The sequence below is a fragment of the Brachyistius frenatus genome, unplaced genomic scaffold (genome assembly GCF_029030835.1).
Source record: "Brachyistius frenatus isolate BFR_SWC_R1_liver_20210118 unplaced genomic scaffold, ASM2903083v1 Contig_82, whole genome shotgun sequence".
Lineage (NCBI taxonomy): Eukaryota > Metazoa > Chordata > Actinopteri > Embiotocidae > Brachyistius > Brachyistius frenatus.
In genome coordinates this window covers 1,429,060-1,447,474 of record NW_027210681.1, presented here as the reverse complement: position 1 = coordinate 1,447,474, position 18,415 = coordinate 1,429,060, and the positions used below count along the sequence as shown (strand labels likewise).

The 18,415-nt window shown below is 45.7% G+C and overlaps 2 protein-coding genes across 2 annotated transcripts; both read left to right on the top strand.

Annotated features, from left to right (window-relative positions):
- Positions 1–207: 207 nt before the first annotated feature.
- On the top strand, positions 208–5,974 carry cyp26c1 (cytochrome P450, family 26, subfamily C, polypeptide 1). Its single transcript, XM_069709280.1, has 6 exons — positions 208–414; positions 1,559–1,783; positions 1,920–2,195; positions 2,288–2,446; positions 2,781–3,188; positions 3,578–5,974. The coding sequence occupies exons 1-6, from the start codon at positions 208–210 to the stop codon at positions 3,920–3,922; spliced, it is 1,620 nt and encodes a 539-aa protein (XP_069565381.1). The 3' UTR covers positions 3,923–5,974.
- Positions 5,975–13,556: 7,582 nt separating this feature from the next.
- Positions 13,557–17,081, top strand: LOC138627147 (asialoglycoprotein receptor 2-like). Its single transcript, XM_069709285.1, has 7 exons — positions 13,557–13,641; positions 14,175–14,252; positions 14,381–14,470; positions 15,236–15,616; positions 15,717–15,874; positions 16,544–16,656; positions 16,735–17,081. Exons 1-7 carry the CDS (start codon positions 13,581–13,583, stop codon positions 16,862–16,864), a joined length of 1,011 nt encoding a protein of 336 aa, XP_069565386.1. The 5' UTR covers positions 13,557–13,580; the 3' UTR covers positions 16,865–17,081.
- The last annotated feature ends 1,334 nt before the right edge of the window (positions 17,082–18,415 follow it).

Sequence of the window (18,415 nt, the reverse complement as noted above, 5' to 3'; positions counted from 1 at the left end):
GTCCGAGCTAACACGCCCTGATCCTTCTTCACGCAGATCCTACAGGAGCCCAGAGGACAGAGGAGGAGGAGGAGGAGGAGGAGAGGAGAGCACACCACAGCCGGACGGGAGAAGCTTTTACGCGCCGCTGCTGCTGCCGCCGCCGGACACCCGTTTTTCAGACGACGGACGCAGGTGCATGCTGGGAGGCGGACCGGCTCGCAGGAGATGTTGCCCCTGGCCCAGTTCGGGGTGCTGTCGGCCCTGGTCACCGCGCTCACCTCGGTCCTGTCAGCGGTGCTGCTGCTGGTGCTGACCCGGCAGCTGTGGAGCCTCCGCTGGAGTCTGACCCGGGACAAGGAGAGCAGCCTGCCGCTGCCGAGGGGCTCGATGGGCTGGCCGCTGGTCGGGGAGACCTTCCACTGGCTCTTCCAGGTGAGTCCGGACCTTTTCTTGGGGGTATTTCCCCGCGCGCGCGTGTTTGTGTGTGTGTGTGTGTGTGTGTGTGTGTGTGTGTGTGTGTGTGTGTGTGTGTGTGTGTGTGTGTGTGTGTGTGTGTGTGTGTGTGTGTGTGTGTGTGTGTGTGTGTGTGTGTGTGGATCCTTTTTTTCCTCATCTGCTTTCCATCCTTCACTTTCTGACTTATTAATAATAAGGATGTACAACCCTCAGGAAGTTTTAATAATCCCATTATTGATGATGTTTATGGAAACGCGGGAGGCTCGCTGGGATTCTTGTGCAGGCTGAGTTGTGTTGTTAATGCGACGTGTGCGGACTTGATGCTCTCGGTGCGTTAATTCCTTCTCTGGGAGCAAAAACAGACGTTTTCTGTTCAATTCTCGCAGCTCTGCGTTTCCCTCCCTCTTCGCTCTCATCCCTTCACGTGTCTGCTGCAGACATCCTCTCTGCACGCGGGCCTTTTCACCTCATTTTAATCTCTCAAACCAAGTTGAACACTTCAGCTGAGCAGGATGTGTTGATATTAACACAGTAAGGAAGTAAGAAAGCAGGAACATTTCAGTTTTCTTTACACCTGTAAGTTAATTTGTGTGCTGCTTTTTACCTGATAAAAACTTGCTGAATATACAAACATATGTAATAAAGTATTTTTAAAGTTCCACATCTGCATCTGAACACTGAGAATGAACATCAGTCAATTGTGGCAATAATTAGGTGCTTAAATGACATAAAAATTAATAAATTGCACTAAAGGCTGCAGAAAATGAAAAAAAAAAAAAAAGGTAAAAATGTCCTCGTATATAAAGTGATGAAATCTTAAATAAATCAAATAACTAACTATGTATTATATATTTATTATATATACTGAACTATTTTTTTAAACTATCGTCCTCAGTAAACTAACAAACTGGATCAGGTTGATGTTTGAAGAGTATATATTCATAAAATATAAAAAAATAAAAAAAAATAAAAAAAATGGAAAATGCACTTTTAAATTTCTGGTTTAATTGTTCAAATGAATTTTCTAGTCTGACTTCAAACTTTTAAAATCTGAACTTCTTAAATCCAAACTATAAATCTAAACTTTTTAAATCCTAATTTTCCATTTTTCCGTCCGCAGGGCTCCAACTTCCACATCTCGCGCAGAGAGCGCCACGGCAACGTGTTTAAGACACACCTCCTGGGGAAGCCCGTCGTCCGGGTGACGGGCGCCGAGAACATCCGTAAGATCCTGCTGGGCGAGCACAGCCTGGTGTGCACCCAGTGGCCCCAGAGCACCCGCATCATCCTGGGGCCCAACACGCTGGTCAACTCCATCGGAGACCTGCACAAGAGGAAGAGGAAGGTGAGACGCCGCTTCCTCCTCTTCCCTCCCCTCCTCCTCCTCCCCCCTCCATCTCTCCTCTCCAGTGAGTGTTGACTGCCGTGGACCAGGTCATAACTTTTTACGGCTCTCCTTTGTTTTCCTGAACCCTTTGAAGATCCTGGCGAAGGTGTTCAGCCGCGGCGCTCTGGAGTCCTACCTGCCGCGGCTGCAGGACGTCGTCAAGTCCGAGATCGCCAAGTGGTGCTCTGAGCCCGGCGCCGTGGACGTGTACGCCGCCGCCAAGGCGCTGACGTTCCGGGTGGCCGTGCGGGTCCTGCTCGGTCTGCGGCTGGAGGACGAGCGCGTCGTCTACCTGGCTCGGATCTTCGAGCAGCTGATGAACAACCTGTTCTCGCTGCCCGTCGACGCTCCGCTCAGCGGCCTGCGAAAGGTGAGAGGACGAGAAACGGAGGACGGAGGTCACGTTTAGATCTTTGATTCTGCAGCACAAACTAACCGGCGACGCGTCCGCGGTCTGTCCAGGGGATAAAAGCCAGAGAGATACTCCACACCAACATGGAGAAAATCATCGAGGAGAAGATGGAGCGGCAGCAGGCGGAGGACGAATACCACGACGCCTTCGACTACATGCTGTCCAGCGCCAAGGAGGCGGGCCGGGAGCTCAGCATCCAGGAGCTCAAGGTAGCGGACGGCGTGCGGACGACACCACAAACACACCGAACCTTCAATTCAGACCACGTTGACAGACAGGAAGCTCTCACGTCACATTAGACCAAAATAAGAGTGGATCTGTGTTCCTGTCAGATCGGCTGGTTCCTCTGGAATCCAGGTCCTCATGTTTTTAGAGCTCTTTGCTCAGTGACGAGAGATTTATTTTGGGCTTCATTCAAAATCGTAGTTTTTCTCTTGTTTTTGCAGAATATTTCCTTCAGTTGATCATCGATGTTTAATATTTGAATACGTGCCAGTAACTCCAGGTGACATTAAGTCCAGGTGTCCTCCTCCGTCCCTGCAGGAGACGGCGGTGGAGCTGATCTTCGCCGCCCACTCCACCACAGCCAGCGCCTCCACGTCGCTGGTGCTGCAGCTGCTTCGCCACCCGGCGGTGGTGGAGAGGGCTCGGGTGGAGCTGGAGGCCGAGGACCTCGGCTACGAGTCTCACGGCCCGTTGGCGTGCGTCGCCACGGAAACAGAAGAGGATGCCGCCGCCGCCGCCGCGGAGACGACCCTCCTGCTGAACACGGGGAGTCCGAGTCGGAGCGATGAAGCCGGGTCTCCGCCGTCCCGCTCTCACATCCCACAGCTGAGTCTGGACAAGCTGAGTCAGCTGCGCTACCTGGACTGTGTGGTGAAAGAGGTGCTCCGCTTCCTGCCGCCCGTCTCCGGGGGTTACCGGACCGCCCTGCAGACCTTCGAGTTAGACGTGAGTTCGAGTCTCCGGTAGCGAGATGTCTTTTTGTCTGGTGCTGTTTGGCTCTTTTTTCTTTTTAAAGACGTAAGCAGATCATCTAAAGTGGAAGTTCATTTAGGTCTAAATCTACTTTTACAAGTTTAACGGCAGATAATCTGAGTTCCACGGTAGAAAGAGGTCGGACTGAGTCTTCATCAATCAGAGGTGTTTTAACATAAAAGAAACCAATCAAAGTCTCATGTCCCTTTAAAACCCAGGAGAAGCTTATTCCACCAATGTTTGATCTGCATTTTTAAATAATAATGATGTTTTGCATGTTTGTGTACGTGCATATTTTTTTTGAATCAGAAATATACACAGAAAATGCCCCGACCTGTTGACGGTCCTTCCTCCGTTCTCAGGGCTACCAGATCCCCAAAGGCTGGAGCGTGATGTACAGCATCCGGGACACGCACGAGACGGCGGCGGCCTTCCAAAGCCCGGAGCTGTTTGACCCGGACCGGTTCGGCCCGGACCGCGAGGAGAGCCGCGCCGCCCGGTTCAGCTACGTGCCGTTCGGCGGCGGCGTGCGGAGCTGCGTGGGGAAAGAGCTGGCTCAGGTCATCCTAAAGACTCTCGCCGTGGAGCTGATCGGGACGTGCAGATGGACCTTGGCCACGGAGAACTTTCCTAAGATGCAGACGGTGCCGATCGTTCACCCGGTGAACGGGCTGCACGTCCGTTTCAGCTACAAGCACCCGCTGTAGAGGCAAAACAGACTTCCAGAAACACTCACCCACGAAGCAGGAAACTCTCCGAGGACGGAGACGCCACGTCCTCACGGTCCCGACGCTGCAGCTCTGTCGGACCTGGACGGGTCGACGGCACTTCATCACTTATCTGATCCGAACCTCCTTCTGTTGTAGCACAAGTTCATATTTCATTCGGTCAAACAGGTTCTCGCTGTCCTGCACGTGAACTTTAACTTATTGATGCATCGAGGAGAGAAAAAAAAAACTTTTTTTTTATCTGCTCATCAAACAGAAGATCCGCCTCAACGGCAAAACACACTGTCGTTGAAAGACTATGAAAACACACATTTTAAGTTATTGAAACATCTATCAGAGATCTGCAGCTGGTTTCTCGGCTGGTGTTCAGCTCGGTGTGATTTCACTGATTTCAGGTTCCTCTCCGCTGACACCTGTCAGTCTCTGCAGACATCCAAATGTCATGCATTTGGTTCTGGTGCTTCTTATGTGCATCACTAACTTCACAATATGTTCTCTGCAGAACCAGCTGGTCAGGAGAAGTTTTCTTTCACTTAAATGTCGGGAAACGTTTCACAGACTTCACCTGCAACGAATGCAAAAGAACACGTTCATTCAGTACGAAGTGAAAACGAGACGACCGGACTCGTGCAGCAGGGAACGTTTTTCTTTTTTTTCAGCGGAACATAAACTTGATTTTTTTCACAAGTTGGTTCGACCGAAACATCCAACGAGTTCTGTTCTTTTAAACATGAATGTTCTCTCTCTCTCTCTCTCTCTCTCTCTCTATATATATATATATATATATATATATATATACATATCCTTACCAGTGCTATTATGTGTGTATTAAATGAAGTAGCATTATGAATAAGCTGTATTTAAATTGCAGAGGCATCATATTTTGTTTTATCGTTTTTTTTTTGATAGAGAAAACTAACCTGTCAGAGATCTGTCATTGTTTAGAGCAGCAGACACCGACAGCGACGTTATGATGACGATATCTAGCGCTGGTCCGACGGCGGGACTGTTCCCGTGTCGGTCTTGAAGTCTAATCGATGTGAAATCTTTCGTACGGATGGATTTGTTTGGAAGGAGATAGCACTTTCTCCGCTTTAAGGAGTCTGTAAATATTTGTCCCGTTCATGCGTTCATTGAGTGTGTCGGATATAGCTGCTGTACAGTTGATGTAAAGAGTAAATTAGAAGATGAGAAACTAACCAGTTTGTCATGTGATGCTGATGAAGGTTTTTTTTGGGTAACTTTTTTGGCAAAGTAATCAAGAAAATATAGCAAAAATATTCATCCTGGAACATAAAGTTCTGACATTTTTCTTTTTGCATTAAAACTGCAGGGCGAAAATGTTGTCACCCCCATCTGGTGAGCGAGAATAATTACAAACAACACTGACGCTGATGTCGCGGCATTAAAAGATAATTGTTGTTTAGTTACCAATAACAACACAATAAAAAAAAACAATAAAAAGGACAATAAAAACTAGAATTAAATAAGGTAAAAGGTCCATAAACAATTAATACAGCAACAAAATCACATTGAATTATTTTAAAATTGGATAAATTGTGGACAAATGAAATAAAAAGACACCAGATTTAAAAACGGTCTCCTGTGAAATACTGACAGATTTATGTCACTGTGATCTCGTAGCGGACGTTTATTTATATGTAAAATACCAACATTATAACTTCAGGATTGTGGAATTATTATTATTTATTTTTTTGTAACCCCACCCACTTTTCCACCTCTGACGTAGAAATGCGTCATGATTTTATGTCTTTTAAATAGTCCTTAAAAAACGAAATAATCAAATAGTTTATATTTTTGGGGGTATTTTTTACCGGAGCCTGGAAGTAACACATCATCCTGCCAGGAGGTGGCGGTGATGCACCTAAAAGCTGTTTACAAACTGCGATGAAACAACAAAAGGAGGATATCATTGATATAAATATAAGATCATTAATAGTCGAATATCAGCGAATACGGAACAGCATTTATGCTTGAAATGTTGGATGGTTGAATACTTTTATGAAATTGTTACGCAACTATGAACAACAAAAACATTTTTTTTTTTTTTTAAAGCTTTCCAGTTCAACACCTGAAACATGTCAGGCTGAAACGAGACGCTTCATATCTCGACCTCATTACAAACCAAAAATGACAGTGAGGTCAGCGCCGAAGTCACGGCGGGGGTCAGCGCCGAGGTCACGGCAGGGGTCAGCGCCGAGGTCAGCGCTGAGGCTGCTGCTTAGGTCAGCAGGCATTTGCAGCCTCCACCTGACCGCCCTCATTGACAGGTGGAGAATAGGGTGAAGCTATGTGGCAGAAAATTAATGGGGCACAAACAGCCCGGCCTAATTATGTCCGCTGCAGGCCCCGTAGCGCTGCCAAGGACGTTATCTGATGGACACGCAGCCACTGTGAACTTGGCGACGTTTTGAACCCCCGGGTTCACCGCGATGCCACCGGCTGCACAGGTCAGCGACCGGTCAGCTGATCGGGAGGGCGCATGGGAACCAACAAGGGGGGACGCAACACAACACGGGACAGCGTGACGCCAGCGAACCGCCACTCCTGCAGTGCTTTATACACCCGACACAGGTCGTATAAAGAGCTACAGGAGCTTTTAGTTAGAGATGGCAATAACGCTGACTCGTGGAATCCTGTCACAAAATCAAACATATAAGAAAAGTAATGTTTTTTGTTTCTTTTGTCACAAACATAACTCTGAAAACGAAGCCTCACTGGTGCTGTTTTTTTTTATTTTTATTATCAGAAATGTTTTCTCAAAAAGTTCTGATGTAATTTGTGGAGTTTTAGTTTGCATTAAAATTGCAAGAATTAGAGAAAAAAAATGTTTTCTTTGCAGCTACATTTTGTAATCACTATCTATGATAATAAAAATGCTGCACGTCACAAAAATACTTTTAATTTGCAAATTATTGAGTTTGTATCTCGTGAGATAACCTTTTGAATGGGAGTCTATGGAGCCAGAGGTTTTTGTTTGTAGCCAGCCCCCTAGTGACCTTCGGTGGCATTACACTTTGTCATTCACTTTTCAGACCCGGAAGCTCCGCCCCACTTTTAAAGACAGTCTATGCACTCAAGCTATGTACGTTTGTACCCACAATGTACCGACCTACAGCTCGTAGCTTCAGCCTTCGCTGTGATTTTAAGTCTGGAAACCCTGCTCACTTTAGAGTTGCACAACGGCGGAGGGTTTGTTTGTTTTGTTTACAGCTTCTCGAGTTTCCGTGCAACAACTTACGTCACTGGAGATCCACGCACATTAGGATCAACGAGTGGAAACATTCCTCAGCGGAGCGAGGCCCGACTCAGATAATCACAGCGAGTTTGGGTCCGGTAACACAGAAGGTTGTGTTTACAAATGCAAGATTTAAAAACACAAAGATTTACAGGTTTAAGACTCCTGGAAAATAAACTCCAGCGCCTCACAAATCAACAATAACTCAGGAAATAAATAAAGGAACAACACCACGTTTAAAACAAACCAAAACAACCAGAATGAAGGTCGATCTGACAAAAAGAGCCAAACCCATCATCCTCTGTCACGTTAGCTGTTAGGCTGGACACAGGGCGTCCTTTCATCTGCCTGCTCAGATATTCACAGGATCAAACTGGATGACATAACAATAACTCCATCAGCAGCGCTGCACTCTGAAACACACTCACGATGTCTTCATCCGTCCCAAGAAATCTATTTTTTTTCTTTCCCCCTCTGAGCTATAATAATCTTTCCATTTCGGTCCCTTGGCCTTCTTCGCCTTTCTCCTCCTCGTATTTGTGTGTTTTCTGGTTCAGAGGCAGTTCTCGGCCACGATAAGGGACGCCCATTTGCGAAATGAGGGGGAAAACGGGGTCAGATGGTGACTTGGATAAAACGATCGGTGGCTAACATCAAGCCGGCCTGTGTGTGTGTGTGTGTGTGTGTGTGTGTGTGTGTGTGTGTGTGTGTGTGTGTGTGTGTGTGTGTGTGTGTGTGTGTGTGTGTGTGTGTGTGTTCAGATATTTTACCTCCAGCTTGTGTGTTTTCTTTAAGTTTATTTTAATCGCTGCTGCTGTCACAGGAAAAACCACAACGCTGCAATCTTGGTGTTTTTTTTCTTCTTTCTCATACTTGTAATTGAAAGTTTACATTTCCATTTATGTGCTGAGTCAGTTCGAAGGACCTTCGGGACTCCATTGTGTGACTTCAGGAATAAAAATGGACCGAAGTTAAATTCAGCCTTGAAGTTTCGACAGGAGTTCATCAGTCCTGAAGCAGCAGAGAAATGTTGAAATAAAGATTGATATCGAACCAATTTAACGATGACTTAAATGAAACCCTGACAGGTTGTCACCACTGGGACGTGAACATACGTGATTTCACCACTGGGACGTGAACATACGTGATTTCACCACTGGGACGCGAACATACGTGATCTCACCACAGACGTGAAACTTGAGCAGAGGAATATCCCATTTTGGGTCAAACCTTTTTGGGAACGGAAAATTTTTCAACACGCCAAGTGTTCCTGAGCCCATGCCCGTGATTTCCACTACAGAATCCCGGGGAACCCTGTTGCCATGGCGACACAGATCAGGGGCATTTGTGTTTTCCGGCTTTTCAAAAGACCCAGCAAACAGACAGGAAACTGAAACAAAGTGACAAAGAGAGAAGAAGAAGAGCACAGACTAAATACAGCAGGGAGGGAAGGACAACGAGGGACAGGTGAAACTAATCAGGGGGACGGGGCCAATAACTCTGTGTTGACAGACTGACTCTGGGGAACGAATTCACGGTGACACAACCCCGCCAACATTTCAGGGGCAACAGGGTTCCCCGGATTCTGTGGTGGAAATCACTGCATGGGCTGCTCAGGAACACTTGGCGTGTTTAAGATTTGAGTTTGACATGCAAATTGGAACTCTTACGAAAGTTACTGCAACTCTTTTTCTCCGTATTTCATTTTCTGAACGAACCTTATTTTTCATTTTGAGAATCAACTGTTTTATTTTCACCTACTTTTTTAAATCAAAATATAGATCTGGACGATGACATGTACCTTCTCGGTTCATAAAAATAAAAAGTTTCTTGTTGTTTTCATTCTTTAGTAGAAACATAATCTAAACAAACAAACTAACAACCTCAGAGCTTCCTGGTGCATCGCCACCTCCCGACCTCCTCACCTCGGACTCGTGTCGCTGGCGCTCCTGCTCGAGAACAAAAGGTGCACATCAATAAATGTTTCCCTAAACGGCTGTTTCAGGTCATTGAGAGAGCACCTCATTATTATAATGAGGTAAAAGAGCGGTCTTTAGAGAAAAACTAACCAACGGGCCTGCGGGTCAGCGGTGCGTTCGCTTGGCGATCCGCCAACTCAGACAAAACAACGTAAAGTCAGGTTTATTTATAACAGACGTTGTTCTGCAGCAGCGTTTACATGGAGCCCAACGTTCCCATTAAAAACTGTTTAAAAAAAAAGCTCCATTTAAACACCTTGAGTTTAAACCTCATCAAAAAACTGATCAAAATAAGAATCTCACCACTTAAACAACTAAAACTGAAAACGACTTTCTGCTCTCTAAATGTGAGGACGTACGGAAAAATGCTGTTTTAACCTCGCAGGCTACAACACAAAGTAGAAAATAACAACAACATATGGACAAAAAACAAACATTTACCTGCTAGAAGCACTAAGATGAAGAAAAAAAAGACCCAATCAGGAAGTAAAATAACCAACAACAACACGTGAACAAAACGACGTATTTCATCACTTCTGCAAATCGGCCTGCTGATCACAAAACCATGTAAACAGCTGACAAAGTATTCAGAGTGAAAACAGAGAACCCGTAACAGCAGAACGATGAAGAGCGGCGAGCACCAGGCTTCTCCTTCAGTTGAGCTTTTTGCAACGACGACTTCTTTTTATTCATCTGGTGAACAAAAAGTGAAAATGTTAAAGTAAAAAAACAAATGCAAAACAGAAAGTACTTATTGGTGCTTTAGTTTCCTGTCTTCCTGTTGCACTACAGTCTGTTCTGCATGGCGGCGTTTTAAAATACCGGGCAGGTGCAGTTCAGCTGATATTATGATCATTTTCTCCTCTGACGACTGTTTTTCTTCTGCATTCCTGTCCAGACAGATATTTTGTGTGAATTTTGCCTTTCAGAGGTTACTCAAATGAAAACTTCCAGGTGTCCCAGCGACGTGAAGAGTTTCTAGTTTGTCCAGACTTTTTTAAATGTGTTTTCAATGCTGCGAGCGACATAAATGCGACCGCTGAGCTGCGGTGGCGGGGGGGGGGGGGGGGGGGGGGGGGGGGGGGGGGGGGGGGGGGGGGGGGGGGGGGGGGGGGGGGGGGGGGGGGGGGGGGGGGGGGGGGGGGGGGGGGGGGGGGGGGGGGGGGGGGGGGGGGGGGGGATGACGTCCCACCAGGAGGAAGTGAGACGCTGTGGTGGGTTTTTTTAATTTTTGGGTGAAGCTGCTCTTTTAAAAGCTACAATTGGAAGTTATGATAAAAGATCGTTTTCACGTGTTTGTCGACTCGCAACTGGAGGAAATGTAGATGTCGGCGCAGTTGAGGAGGCGGAGGAGGATGTGGAGAGGGGTGGGGGTGGGACGGGGGTGGGGGTGGGGGGTAGGAAGAAGAGCGGGTACGGACATACAGCCGTACAGCAGATAATTATTGGCTGTGTCAGACAACATCTGTTATGTCAGCATTCCAGCCGTCAGCCCGGAGGAGGACGAGCTGCAAACCGCCTGCAGAGTTCAGGAAGACCGAACCCGACTAGAGCTTCATGTTCATGTGAACAGAGTCACAAGTTCAACCCCCGTCTGTCCCGCTGTCGTGTACTTGACCAAGACTGAGCCCCCTCGGGCTGACCTTGACCTCTGACCTTCCTGGAGTCTGGAGTGTCCTGGAGACGGCGGCTCAGACTGACAATTTTGACTTCTTTCAGTCTTAACCAATCAGCAACCAGCAGTGATGTCATCGTTGGTTTGTGAACGTTATGAAGCCTCCAGTTCAGATTCTGTCCGTCACCATCTTTACTAGTTCAGAGCAAGTTTGGACGAGCTGGGGGAGGAGCCAGCGGTGGATCTGACTTATCTGATTAGAAACCTGACGATACCTGACTGCACCACAGGCCTGTCAATCAAACAGACACGCCCCCAAAAACAGGTCTTCTTGAATCTTCTTTTCTAATGAATGAGGGATTATTTTCAGATGGACCTCCAGAAAACTAAGAAGAAGGAGTGACTTTAGCTAACAACACCGAGATAACTGATGGACACATTTTATTCACTTTGGATTTGATGAGGGAAGTTGAATGGGAGTCTATGGAGCCGGAGGCTTTTTGGAGCCGACCTCTAGTGGCACTCGCTGGTATTGCAGCTGAAGACACTTCTGGATCAGAACTCTTTTATAAACAGTCTGCAGTCTTAACACAGCTTCTACTGTCAGGTTTAGTTCACGCACCAGGTAAACACTTCTGCTGTCCCGGCCTCGTTCAAATGAAGCGAACTAAAGTGCCAAAACGTTTCTGGCAATAAAGGATTTATTCCATGTTGCATCTCTAAAACCTGCACCTTTTTTTTCCCTGCAGCAACATGTCGGAAAAAGACAATCTGATCAAATATTCTCCTTCTGACTGCACGGCGTGTCCACAATGTTCCACAACGCTGCGTGATGCAGCAGGTGTGTCGCCCCGAGGGGCCGATAAAAGAGAGTGAGAGTCGGAGGGAGGAGGGCCGAGACGAGAGGGATGGGGGAGATATACGAATCCAGAGAAGGAGAAGGGACAAACACACGACAGATTTACTGCTCGTCTCTGTGATGGATCCTCTGACTGACTGACAGATGTCAGGCACTCGGTCCCGTGTTGACAGATCTACTTTTACTGCAGAGACACTCACTGTTTACACGCTGTTTTTTTAATTTTTTTTATATGTAATATAATAATACATGAGTCCAGAGAGAGAGAGAGAAGTCCAAACAAACTCTCTTTAAATTTAACGTTTTCTCCTCAGATTATGATTTTAGGACGAATTAAAGCAGCAAAACAAATGTGGCGTTTACAGAGGAGGCAACAGCGCCCTCTGTGGCCACTAACTGTAACTACATTAACACTCTGTTTCCCGGCTGTGCAGGCAGGAGATTAAACCCCAAACAGAAGCGTCCAGGTCCTTTTGCTTTAATCCCACACGGTGAGAATAACTGAGCGTCTGCCTGCCGCATACCAGAGATCGGTTCAAGAGTTCAGTTCACTCATGAACTCTGTCGGGGCGCCACGCCCAGCCGGCGGCACCTTCAAGCCCTCTGCAGGAGCGTTCGCGCCGCCGCGTCCTCATGCATTAGTGACTCTACAGTATGTGTGGACGTCTGTACATGAAATCCATATAAGACACAGGTGTTTGCACTTATTCTGCCTGATCGGAGCTCCGGGTGGGCGGGGTAAGACTCTGACTGACAGGTCGGACTCTGACTGACAGGTCAGGGGTTCATCGCTGGACTCTGAAAAAATTTAAGAAGTTTGAGAAGTTGTTTTTCGAAGCCCTTTGCAGATGAAAACGTTACCGTCGGTCCGTATCGAGGATGCGCACTTCCACGTCTGCTCGTACATACAAACGTGTGCTAATTAGTAACGTGCATATACTGCAAATATGAGCCGCTGAAGGACAGGAAGACCGAGTGGAAAGGGAAGTTTAGGCTCTAGGTTTCACAGAGGAAGTTTTCATGTTACAGTTTTGGTGACAAAACTTTGCACATCAGCAGAAAAAGGAAACTTAACTTTAGACGTATTGAACTTAATTTACTGAGAAAAGAAAGTAATCTGCAGAACAAGGAGGGAATTAATCTGTTTGGCCTCTTTACTCTAAATCATGTGTTTATATGGAGCCGTTTCTTTTCTGTTTGGGCTTTAAAACCGATTCTAAATTGGAATTTAAGACTTCATGTGAATGTATTTGATGAAAAGGTTCTTGCATCGTGTGACGTAACAGAAAGCAGGTAAATGAAGATCAGCGTTGGACTCGGGACTGGATGGAGGCCGAAGGACGATGAGGAGTTCATACTGTCGGTTTAAAACCTGCGAAACTGTTTAAAGTTCAGCTGAGTGAGACCGTCGGAGCCGTAAAGCAGATTTTACTGTCGAGAGCTCGAAAAATACGGAAAAATTTGACCACGTGGGACGACAGCTGTGTAAAAAACTAAATAACTAAATGTATTGGTGTGTAACAGAGACAGAGTTCATGCTGACACGCTGCATTCACCAGGTGCATGCTGGGAAAAAATACAGTGACCCCCAAGAATCCTGTCTGGATCCAATTAATTTTCTTTATCGTCAGAGTATTTTATGTTGTCACATTATGTTACTGAGGAAATAAAATAATGTGGATTTTAAAAGTTCAAACTGTTTGTCAGCAGCCCGAGATGAAAAAAGTTGCGTTCACACGAGTCACACAAGGGAACGGTCACATCACCGCAAAAAGCAGAAGTGCAGGTTAAAGCCAGACCCCCCCCCCCCCAACCATCCTCCACCCTCTCTAACCATCCTCCACCCTCTCTAACCATCCTCCACACTACCTACCCACATCATCTTCATAGTCATCTTGAAGACTGCTGCAGGACCACCGCTCAACATGAAGAGAGAATCCAGAGAGATGGCCGTCACTTATACTCCGAATGTTAACATGTCGGCAGGTAGGATTTTATTCCACTTTATCATTTCTGAAAACTCATAATTAAACGTAATGATTTTCTCGTACCATGCAGAAGTCAAAAGAAGGCGGTCGGGCGAAGGCCCGAGTCAGCTCAAACATAACGTTGGTTTCTGTTCAGTAACACAAAATCCTGAATTTTGGTTCAATATTAAAACAATGAAGCATGTTGTGTGAAAGCAACTTTGACTTTTGCAATATTTAACCCCCCATTAATCAAGAGCTTTACAGTAGAAAATTAAAACTGGTAATATTGGTTTTGTTTCCAGGAGTGGATTTTGTCTAAAAAACAAAAAAAGAAAGTTTTTTTACTGAATGTTTTGCAACTTTGCAGATTTGTTCCTGATTATGCTGATTAAATAAATAACCTGTTTTGTTTTTTTCAACTGTAGTTTGTCATGTTTTTCCTACATTGCATGAATCTTTTAAATGTCAAAAACAAAATTTGTCAAACTTCTCACTTTCTTTGATATATTTCAGTTCAGACATTTCATTTCCTTTTTCTTCATTCTGCAGTTTCAGATCAGCTGGAGGAAGAAGATGTCTACATGAACGCAGAAGTTTGTACCACGGTCAGCGAGACGGCTGTTTCAGGTATAAATATAAATATTTTATAGTTGTTGATGATGTTTAAAATCTGAAATCTGTATATTCGGTATAAAATGCAGCACTTTGACTGTTAAATGACACTTTGGTGGTGTTTTGAATGATGTTCCCCTCAGATAGGAATAATCCCTCCATCGTTCAGGACGTCTCACCGGTTGCAGTCTGCTGGCTGATACTGATAATCATCATGTCCCTCCGGATCCACTGTGAGTCCAAAACCAGCACATCTTGGAATGGCCCCGCCCCCTTTTGGGGAAAAAACAAGTGACACTCGTTGTAGACTTTAATGTGGCAGTACAAAACCAAACTATCAGGATCAAATTATAAATATATGTTATATTTACTCGACTAGATACGACGAAAAGTTGAATTTAACGTTTTAGTTAAATTTTTGCTGTTTTTTTTTCAAGTTTTATTCTCCCACTTGAAGGTCCGAACTTTCCCACTTCCCAGTTGCTCATGAACGCACCATATTTTCAACCTTTGTTAATACATTGAGGCAGAATTACCATTGTAGTCTTAAAACCTGAGGAGAAGAACTTTTTGTCTCCTACTTCTGCCAGCGAGAGAAATTACAAAAACAAAAAGTCAACGCGCGCTAACATCGTAGTACGTGACATGTACTTTACTGCATCGCTACTGTGGACAATTATTGGATAAATAAAATCAAAGTTGAAAAGTCTAAAGGAGCTATATGATTGAATTATTTTGTCTCCATTCCTGTTAGCGTAGGGCTCAACCGGACGTTAGCCAGCTCGGGAATGTCTCACCAGACACCAGATTTAAAAACTCTGTATCGTGTGACATGCAGAGATACAGATTAATCTGGTGGCTGCTGCTTAATCAGCATTTTTAATTGTTAGCTGTTTCGTTGGCACATCGCACAATGATAGTTGTGATTTTATTTAGTTAAAGTTCATCAATTTCATCAGGATAACAACGACTTCACCTTCGTCTTCTTTACGTTCTAGTTACTTCTGTCATTTCTGCCAAACTGAGCGATGAGATGGAAGGTTCAGGAGACGCCAACAAGAACCTCAACGACACCATCCGAGCAAACAAGAACCTGAAGGGGACCATCGGCGATCTGAAAGACGAGATCGAAAACCTGACACGAGCCAATTCTGACTTAACCAACTTCATCGCAACCCTGAAGGAAAGCAACGAGCGGATCGCGGCGGAAAATCGGAATGTGACGGCGGAGAAGGAGCGCGTTCAGGAAGAAAACCGGCAGATGAGGACGAACCTGACAGAGCGAGGATACTGGACGAGTCTTCTGCCGCCAGTCACGTCAGAACCTCCGACTAACTCCACTCACAGCTACACTATGTCAGGGGAGTTGGGAAGATACAGTATGCTAACATCTCTCGATCATAATCACCAAATATAACCAATCATTTTGCCAAAACACGTTGATCCGCGGTCTTCGGCCGGTCTTTTTATTCCCCTCAGAGAGGCAGAGTGAACCCTGTGAGACCGGGTGGCGCCACTTCCTGTCCCGATGCTACCTGATCCGTGACGCTGTGGACCGCAGGACCTGGGAAGGAGCTCAAGACGACTGCAGGGTGAAGAACGGCCATTTGGTTGTCATAGAAACCCCAGAGGAAGAGGTAAGGCTGACGCGAATGAAAAAAAAAACGACAAAAAACACACAACACAACGGTCAACATGCTCAACATGCACCATTTTATTATTCTGAAGCCAATCAAAGCGTCGCTTAATGACCGCAGTTAACAAACAGTTTTATGGAACTGGTTAGCATGAGGCTAAAAGGGGCGGAGCTTCTGCTGTTGTCTCCAAGTGGCAACCCATCTTTTTGGAACCAGAGGTGACCATCTTGCGCCATCTTGTGTACAATTTCAGTCCTTTAATTGGGGCCTGAATTGCGTTTAATGTATTTAAAATGGATGTTAAGAGGTTGTAAATGTGAGGCGTTCAGGGAACATCAGTAAAAGTCTCACGTTCCCCCTCTAAAAATGCAACGTGTGATATCATCATATTTTTCTAAAATTCTTGGATCTTATAAGATCGGTGATGAAGATCGGTAACGAACAAAAGTATCGTTCAGGTACCGGCATCGAAGTCGAGGTGTCGGCACCGACGTGAATTCATGTTTAGTGATTGATTTGCTTTTCGATTTTTTTTTTTTGTGTACAGAACATTTTAAAATACACATTGCTGAGTACATGTTTATCACATCAAACCGAAGAGGACAACGTTCGAGTTTTGGAGAAGTTTTAGCAGATTATAAATCAAATAATCGTCTCCGTGGTTACCAGGACTTCATCTACAGCAGCGGAGCAGCCGGTTCGGGAGCCTGCGTCTACTGGATCGGCCTCAGAGCCGAGGGAGACCGCTGGAAGTGGGTCGACGGACGGGACCTGAACGACACGTGAGACGTATTTTCTCGAACGGCGCGAATCGCAAAGACTTCGCGATTGTAACCGTCCGTTTTTTTTTGTCCTCGCAGCAACCGGATGGAGCCGCCGGCCGACGACCGGCGCTGCGCCGTCGCCGTCGCAGCGACCAAAGTATGGAGAAACGTGAGCTGTGATGTCACCAACGAATGGATCTGCCAGAGGAACCCCGTGTTGGGTTGAATGCTGCAGGCAGAACCGAGTCGGATCGATTTTCTATTGTAGTCTTGTGAACAGTTCGTCACCACGTTTAGAACCAGCTGATGAACGGTGTGTTTTTAAATAAGAATTTAGTCTCCATTTGATATTTATCTCTACAAATTAGTTTTGTCTGAAAATTATTTTATTTTATTTAGGCTGTTAAAATTGTTCCATTTCTTGTGTATTATTGGCTCTTTGTTTGAACAGATTTTGCCACATTTCAATAAAAATTACATCAATGAATAAAAAACATTGGTGCGGTGTTTTTACAGAAAAAAGTCCATTTTAAATATACGTAAAGGTCGAGAAAAAAACAGCTAAACGATGTCTTCACGCCCTCGTGTCGTAAAAGATGTTAAATTCTACGCATGAGCCGACTTTTTTCCACTACGTCCCGCCCATCGATCGATAGCTGTAACCTGACTGCACCGCAGGCCTGTCAATCAAACAGACACGCCCCCAAAAACAGGTCTTCTTGAATCTTCTTTTCTAATGAATGAGGGATTATTTTCAGATGGACCTCCAGAAAACTAAGAAGAAGGAGTGACTTTAGCTAACAACACCGAGATAACTGATGGACACATTTTATTCACTTTGGATTTGATGAGAGAAGTTGAATGGGAGTCTATGGAGCCGGAGGCTTTTTGGAGCCGACCTCTAGTGGCACTCGCTGGGATTGCAGCTGAAGACACTTTTATTTACAATCTATGTTTTACATGAACAGAAAGAGATTATACACCTATAAATTTCATGCTACCATAAACACATAAAATGCACGTGGACCTGTCAATCAATAAAAATGTCACTAAAAGACTAACTGTGTCTGCAGGTCAGTCAGTGTGTGGTGGAGGCAGTCGGTCCTGTGTGTTGTGTTAAAGAGACCAAACATTTTTTTACTCCAAAACACAGTCTCTCTCTCTCTCTCACACACACACACACACACACACACACACACACACACACACACACACACACACACACACCCCGGGTCACGGTGGGGTCCACGGCCGAGTCAAACGGGCCGCGGCTGCATTCCTGTACGGAGGTTTGTGTTGATACGTGCGTCGCAGCGCCGCGCGGCTGTCTGGACTCCCGGCCTGCGAATCCAAACACGGAGAGGGGTCAGGACCTCGACGCATTTGTTCCAACGGTGGAGATAGGTGTCACGGCGGCGGGGCGGCGGCGGAGCAGCGCCGGGCATAACTGGCTCCGGAATGACAACAAACACAGCCGGAGTTTTGTTCCGGCTAATTTGCTGGTGTTTTCCCAAAGCCGGAGCTTAGCTGACAACACAGGCCGTTTAACTCGATCAGTGTTCCGTTTTTTCAGCTGTTTTATTTTTCACATAACATGTTGTCGTCGGATCCACCGCTAAACTCCTCCCCCAGCTGGTCCAAATCAGGTCAGGTCCCGCTCCGAACTAGCAACGGTGGCGACGGACAGAATCTGAACCTGAGGCTTCAGAACGAACGTTCATTCATGAAACAATAATAACGAACGGAAGAAAATGAAGAAGAAGGAGTGACTTTCCAT